At 41.7% G+C, this 7757-nt stretch overlaps 1 protein-coding gene across 1 annotated transcript; it reads left to right on the top strand.

The window, feature by feature from the left end:
* The first annotated feature begins 502 nt into the window (after positions 1-502).
* Positions 503-2714, top strand: LOC128043288 (gamma-crystallin C). Its single transcript, XM_052635614.1, has 3 exons — positions 503-511; positions 617-859; positions 2442-2714. Exons 1-3 carry the CDS (start codon positions 503-505, stop codon positions 2712-2714), a joined length of 525 nt encoding a protein of 174 aa, XP_052491574.1.
* Positions 2715-7757: the final 5043 nt, after the last annotated feature.

Here is a 7757-nt window from a genome sequence, read left to right as displayed (position 1 = left end):
GCTTGACAAGTGCTGTGAAGAAAGAAGTCTTAGATAGAGTGGTCTCTGTCGTCCAGGAAAGTTAGTGCTTGTGGCATTCTGCTTCACCCACAGCCTCTCTGGAATTCTGGGGGCCCGTCCATAAGGGCATAGATTTTTTCCTAGAAAATACACGGGGCATAACTGAATCATATGTATACAGATGTGAGTCTCAGGTCAAAAGTTCAGCCTGATGTGCTGATAAATTTATAAAACACCAAGAATCCAAATAAAAGCAACTCTAGGGACTCACCCAGAACCCGTACAGGACAGCGTTAGAATATACCAGAGAATGAGGGCAAGCTCGACAGGCATTTCCACTGAATGCAGCACGTAAAAGGGATCCAAAAAATCCCCTTACTCACCCCCCCCGGGGCCCCTTTTGTGTTGTTCTTGCCAACGCAGCAGCCGCCCTGCTATATAGACCCGGCGCGCGGCTGGGGCCTCATAGCACTGAACTCGCATCATCCGTTGTCAATCAGCCATGGGGAAGGTGAATGGAACACAAGGGAAATAAAATGGAGGGGGGGAAATGCCTTTATACAGGATTTATTACGGGGAGCTAATGATTTAATTTTGAATTATTCTTCCTTTGCAGATCACATTCTACGAGGAACGGGGCTTCCAGGGCCGCTGCTACCAGTGCAGCAGAGACTGCCCCAACCTGCAGCCCTACTTCAGCCGCTGCAACTCCATCCGCGTGGACAGCGGCTGCTGGATGCTGTATGAGCGCCCCAACTACCAGGGCCACCAGTACTTCCTGCGGCGCGGCGACTACCCCGACTACCAGCAGTGGATGGGCCTCAACGACTCCATCCGCTCCTGCTGTCTCATCCCCGACGTGAGTTCCGCTTGATTCCAATCCTGCCACCTGAGTGTCCTGCAGTCTATTACCGATGGGTGTTAAGGCATGGAGGTTTCCTTTAAATAAGAGTTAAGTGGCCTTTCGGAAGCTGACAAAGCCCAGTTAGATCTAGGCGCGCGCGCGCACACACACACATACACACACACACACACAAACCAGCAGAGAATTTACGAACGAATTCACTTAGGGAAGGAGTCAGTTTTGTTTTTAATTTTTACTGCCATTAGGTCAAACAGAGCTTGTCTGTAACAAATGTTAATATCACTGCAGGATTTAACACAAGTGGGGAGCCAGTTGGGCATAAGAAGGCAGTATTTCTAACAAATCAGTTTTTAACCTATAGTAAAGGAATTGATCGGAGAAGGCACTGGCAACCCACTCCAGTACTCTTGCCTGGAAACTCCCATGGATGGAGGAGCCTGGTAGGCTGCAGTCCGTGGGGTCACTAAGAGTCGGACACGACTGAGCGACTTCCCTTTCACTTTAAACTTTCGTGCATTGGAGAAGGAAATGGCAACCCACTCCAGTGTTCTTGCCTGGAGAATCCTAGGGACGGAGGAGACTGATGGGCTGCCATCTATGGGATCGCACAGAGTCGGACAGGACTGAAGCGACTTAGCAGCAGCAGCAACAGCAAAGGAATTGATAACGAACAAATTTGATAGTTTCCAGTACACAGACTAATAAATATGGACAAGTCTATTATTAATTAAGCTGTTCAAAGATACTGTCCAATTCTGGGGAAAGTAATTTTTCTTAATTTGGAAAGTCAATTGAATTCTGGTTTCAGACTATTTAAACAAAATTTCCACCAAAGTTGTGGTTTTAAAAAATCTTATTTTAGTGGTAAATTTATGTGTATATGAATATACATTTGGGTTTCCCTGGTAGCCCAGCTGGTAAAGAATCCACCTGCAGTGCAGGAGACCCCGGTTCCATTCCTGGGTCAGGAAGATCCACTGGAGAATGGATAGGCTACCCACTCCAGTGTTCTTAGGCTTTCTTTCCTGGTGGCTCAGCTGGTAAAGAATCTACCTGCAATGTGGGAGACCTGGGTTCGATCCCTGGGTTGGGAAGATCCCCTGGAGAAGTGAATGAGCTAACTACTTCAGTATTCTGGCCTAGAGATTTCTATGGGCTGTATATTGCATGGGGTCCCAAAGAGCTGGACATGACTGAGCAACTTTCACACACTCCCATATACATTTAGCAAATAATACTCATATTAAAATATTAACAAAATACCTAACATTTTCCTCCCAAATATAAATTTGAGTTATCACGTAGGAATCAAGAAATTAGGGAATTAAGTATTAGGAATCAAGATATTTGATTTCTTGATGGAGTCTAATCCAGACCTTGAACCTCTTAAAAATTCCACCTCCCACATTAAAAAAATGGAAAATGAACACACAAATATTTGTTAATATTTGCTAGTAGAATACAGATCACAGCAATTTCAGAGTCTCAGTTCTCACATTGCCCATCTCATGTCCCAACCTGGCAAGTTCATCTGTTTGGTTGCTTTTTCTGCTCCTTCTCTGCTTGGACCAAGCAGACAAGCTCCCATAGGCTGCGGCTGTATGAGAGAGAGGACCAGAGAGGCCTCATGGCGGAGCTGAGCGAGGATTGCGCCTGCCTCCAGGACCGCTTCCGCCTGAGCGAGGTCCGCTCGCTGCACGTGCTGGAGGGCTGCTGGGTCCTCTACGAGATGCCCAACTACCGGGGGCGGCAGTACCTGCTGCGGCCCCAAGAGTACAGGCGCTACCAAGACTGGGGGGCCGTGGATGCCAAGGCAGGCTCTCTGCGGAGGGTGGTGGATTTATACTAAAATAGGTTCACACTACTATTTTCTTATTTTGGAATCTAATAAAGTATTTAGTCTGTATTGTTGGCAATCGCTGGCTTCTGTTTTTCTTTCATTGTGTGCCAGTTAATCCACCTGTAAATGCTCCCTGTTAAAGGTTGAGAAGTGGATAAGGTGTGTGTGTGTGTGGGGGGGGGGGGGGGGGGGCAGGGAGGTCTCTTCCGGGTAGAATGAGTTTTGAACGAGGGTCAAGAGTGGAGGTGGAGAAAGCAGGGAGCCTGACTGAGAAGGAAATTGAAGGAGAGAAATGGGGGATTTCCCTGGTGGTCCGGTGCTTAAGAATCTGCCTCACAATGCAAGGAAATGGGTTCATCCCTGTTAGGGGAACTAAGAGCCCACACGCAGCAGACCAACTAAGCCCTCATAGGGCAACTACAGAGTCCCTGTACCTCATGGAAAGAGCCCACATGATGGCAAGGAAGAACCTGAGTGCCTCAACTAAGACGCAGCTAAAGAAATCAATAAATATTTAAATGAGAGAAATGGGAGGGGGGTGACTGGGGAAAAGCAGCATTCAACGGAGAACCTAAGGAACAGCATTACAGCAGTTTCCTTCTGACCCAAGAAGTAGTTGTGAGCCACAGAGAGTCACAGATGAATGGTGAAGGGCAGCCCATTTGCAAAAAGACTGATTAGACTACATAAGGAATTGTAGCTTTGTTTTACTTTCAAGTAGAGTATTATATAACTAATGCCAGGGCTGCCATCAATCATTGGCATAATTTTGGACTCAGTTGAAGACCCTCCTCCTTATTCCAAAATAACTCCTGATTAGGGTGCACCTCTTGGCCTGTTCAGCTACTGGACCAAACACTGTGTGAATTTCAGAAACTGCACAGCTGTACACAGTGCCCAGCTAATGCAAGTAAATTAATGAGATAGACATTAGCATTCTAAATAGATTTGCATAATATAGTGTGCTGCAAACAAAAAGAAGTTCTTTACCAAAAAAAAGCTCAAATTTAAAGGCACATTAAACAAAGCCATAATTTCTAGTGTTTTGAAGTAACATCTGCTTGCTCTGCATATTTTTACCTATAGTAAATATGCAGCAAAGCCCTGCATCGTTTTTAACTGAAAATACTTTAATCAGAGAAAATTGTTAATATTTTTAATTTGAAATTTTGCCTCCAAAGTGAAAGTCTCTCATAACCTTACTACTTTATGCATCCTATAAAGAAAGTGGAGGAGTCCTTCTGAGTCCCACTTTTCATTCCTAGCCCTTTTTTACACTTAGTGGGTACGCCTCTCAAAATGTTCCCTCATTTATATAGCTGTCTCATGAAGCACATGCTTTTTTTCTCTATAAGAATGAAATTATGCTGTACATATTAGTCTGCAGCTGGCTTTTAAAGTGTAATGTGATATGGATAGCTATCTAGGTAAGCACCTTGTTTTGTTAATGGCTGCATTGTGATCCACTGTTGGAGATCTGCTGGATTATTTAATAATTTATTCATTGGTAACTGGGCTGTTCCAGTTTTGCTTTTACAAACAAGGCTATAATGAATATCATTGGATATATATCTTTATCTATGCATGCATGCTGCATGCTAAGTTGCTTCAGTTGTACCCTTTGCAACCCCAGGGATGGTAGCCCACCAGCCTCCTCTGTCCAAGGGGTTCTCCAGGCAAGAATACTGGAGTGGGTTGCCATTTCCTTCTCCAGGGAACCTTCCCAACCCAGGGATCAAACCTGCATCTCTTTATGTCTCCTGCACTGGCAAATGGGTTCTTTACCACTAGTGCTCCCTGGGAAGCCCCATATTTACACATGCTATAGTTTCTGGAGCACAGAGACCTAGGAGTGACATTGTCACTCATAGCACAAGTTATTTTTTCTTTCAATGGACTGCCCAATTATTAACCACCAGCGAGCCTAACTCCTTGAGTTAGGAGTGTCACTATTTACTGAGCACCTACCATAGGCCTGCTGTGTACAGCACTGGCAATGAAAAAAGAAAGCAAACAGAAGGCATTGTCCCGCCTGCGACAGAACCCTACACAAAAATACTAAATACTAACAATAAACAATTAATACATGATCACTTTTTTTGGTCCAGTGCTTCCCAAGTACTTCCCAAGTGTATTCCTAAATAATACACATACACGTGTAATCACTTATTTAACAAGTACTGTTACTGCCCAGTTTTAAGGCATCCCATGACACATTTCTAAGGGAAAAAATGGACTAATGTTTATTTCTATGTTTTTTGTGATACCTGTTTTTATTCCTTAACATTTGTGGAGGGAAAATATTTTCCTGGTATGATACACACATTTAGAACTTCCTTACATACCTTGGGCTTCACTGATAGCTCAGTTGGTAAAGAATCTGCCTGCAATGCAGGAGTCCCCGGTTCCATTCCTGGGTCAGAAAGATCCTCTGGAGAAGGGATAGGCTACCCACTCCAGTATTCTTGGGCTTCTCTTGTGGCTCAGCTGGTAAAGAATCTGCCTGCAACGCAGGAGACCCCGGTTCCATTCCTGGGTCAGAAAGATCCTCTGGAGAAGGGATAGGCTACCCATTCCAGTATTCTTGGGCTTCTCTTGTGGCTCAGCTGGTAAAGAATCTACCCTCAATGTGGAAGACCTGGATTCGATCCCTGGCTTGGGAAGATCCCCTGGAGAAGGGAAAGGCTACCCACTCCAGTATTCTGGCCTGGAGAATTCCATGGACTGTATAGTTCATGAGGTCCCAAAGAGTTGGACACAACCGAGCCACTTTCACTTTACATACCTTAGCTTTCTGTGACACTTTTTTCTTTTTTATGGAACAACAAGTCCAGTGAAAACAGTTTTCAGTGAATAGGAAAAAAAAATCAGTTTTGACACAACAAACAAAAGATTGCATGGCAGGAGTAGCTAATTCCAGCCTTTGGCCCTTTGGCTACTTCTACCCCCATCCCACTCGTACCTTTCTGACCCTTTTTCTAGCCCACTGGTCTCTTTTTCATAAAGATTTTTGTTTTATGTGGGCCATTTTTTAAAGTGTTTATTGAATTGATACACTATGGCTTCTGGCTTATGTTTGGGGTTTTTGGCCATGAGGCATGTGGGCTCGTAGTTCCCTGACCAGGGATCGAACAGGCGCTTCTTGCACTGGAAGCAAAGTCCTAACCACTGAACCACCGGAGAAGTCCCTAGCCCACTAGTCTTGAGGCACAAACCTCCACTGAAATCCTCCTGTCCTAAGGAGAAATGTTAACAATCCAGAACTGCCCATTTCTTGCGCTAAAAATAAACATGCTTGAGATGCACATATAGCAATTCTAATAATAATCCAAACATTTTACAAATGACTTATTTTCTTTCTTTTTTTTTTTTTTTCCACACAAAATCACAGGGAGCTTACAATCCAACATGAAGTGGACTTTTTCTCCTTTATAAGTCCAAAAGAGAAATGTTGAGGAACCAGGTTTTAACCACTTTTACAGTTGGTTTTGTGTCTTTACTCATGAATCATAGATCTTTATTAAAGGATTATGAGAATAGTAAAAACTCACTATAGTTAATTAGTTTTAGGTGTATAGCATAGTGATCCAATCTTTTTACAGATTATACTGCATGAAAAGTTATTACAAGATAATGGCTATAATTCCCTATGTTGTACAATATATCCTTGTTTCTTCTCTATTTTATATATCGTAGTTTGTATTCTTTCCTTTCTTTTCTTTAGAGCCACACTGCCCCGCATACAAGATTTTAGTTCCTGACCAGGGATTAAACCTGTGCCCCCTGCAATGAAAGCTTGGACTCTTAACCACTGGGCCACCAGGAAAGTCCCACTAGTTTGTATTTCTTAATCCCATACCCCTAATTTATCCCTCCTCCCTTGGAGGGATAAGTTCTGAAATAACTCTAGAATAGGATTTGAAAGTATTATAACAGACTCTTTCACCAGCAATTGCTTGCTGTATTTTTCACATTCTTGAAAACAAGCGGTTCTCAATATTTTAGATTTCTCAGACTAATTTTCTTTAAATGGGAATTAACACAGGATTGCCAATTTTTATTTTGCTGAGCAAGAATATTTGAAATTAAAAACAACAGAAAATCAAAACTAAGCACCATTTATTATTGAATCATTTTAAAAAACACATTTTAAAAAGAATATTTTAACCCCTTCAAATACATAAGTTTCTAATAAAGTGTGGTTCAGATCAAGAAAATATGCATAGGAAGATTGCTTCTATTTATAGGTGTTTTTTTTTTTTTTAATTTGGCAAAAAACTGGTAGAAACTGGGCAGAGTTTGAAAACTCTTGTTTGAGGTTATAGTTCAGTGCCTTCAAGGGACAGGGAGGTGATATAAATACAAGCATACCCCAAAGACATTGCAGGTTCAGTTCCAGGCCATGACAATAAAGCAAACATCACAATAAAATGAGTCACAGGAATTTTTTGGTTTTCCAGTGCATATAAAAGTTATATTTATACTATACTATAGTCCATTAATAAGTGCAATGGCATTATGTATAAAAACAATGCAAAAAAGAGGATACATGTAGATGTATAGTTGATTCCTTTTGCTATACACCTGAAACTAATACAATATTATAAATCAATAAATTTACTATACTCCAATAAAAATTAATAAAAGAAATATACATATCTTAATTTAAAATACTTTATTGCTAATAAAGGCTAACCATCATCTGAGCCTTCAGCAAATCATATTCTTTTTGCTAGTGGAGGATCTTGCCTCATGCCAATGACTGCTAACTGAACAGGCTGGTCGTTGCTGAAGGTCATAGTGGCTGTGGCGTTTTCGTAAAATAAGACAATAACAAAATTTTTTACATAGATTGACTCTGTCTTTTACAAGCAATCTCTGTAGCATGTAATGCTTTTTAATAGCATTTTACCCACAGTAGAACTTTTTTCAAATTCTACCACTGCTTTATTGAATTTATGGTATCAATTTCATATAATAGTCTAAATTCATTTTTGTCATTTCAAGAGCCTTCACAAAATTTTCCCCAGGAGTAGATATCATCTCAAGAAA

This window comes from Budorcas taxicolor, chromosome 2 (assembly GCF_023091745.1).
Source record: "Budorcas taxicolor isolate Tak-1 chromosome 2, Takin1.1, whole genome shotgun sequence".
In the NCBI taxonomy this organism is placed as follows: Eukaryota; Metazoa; Chordata; class Mammalia; order Artiodactyla; family Bovidae; genus Budorcas; species Budorcas taxicolor.
This window is presented reverse-complemented; position numbering and strand designations above follow the sequence as displayed.

Excerpts from the sequence above, each read along its gene's own strand:
- LOC128043288 (XM_052635614.1), top strand. Across the intron at positions 860-2,441 it reads CCTGCTGTCTCATCCCCGAC|ACAAGCTCCCATAGGCTGCG; the intron begins GTGAGTTCCGCT and ends TGGACCAAGCAG.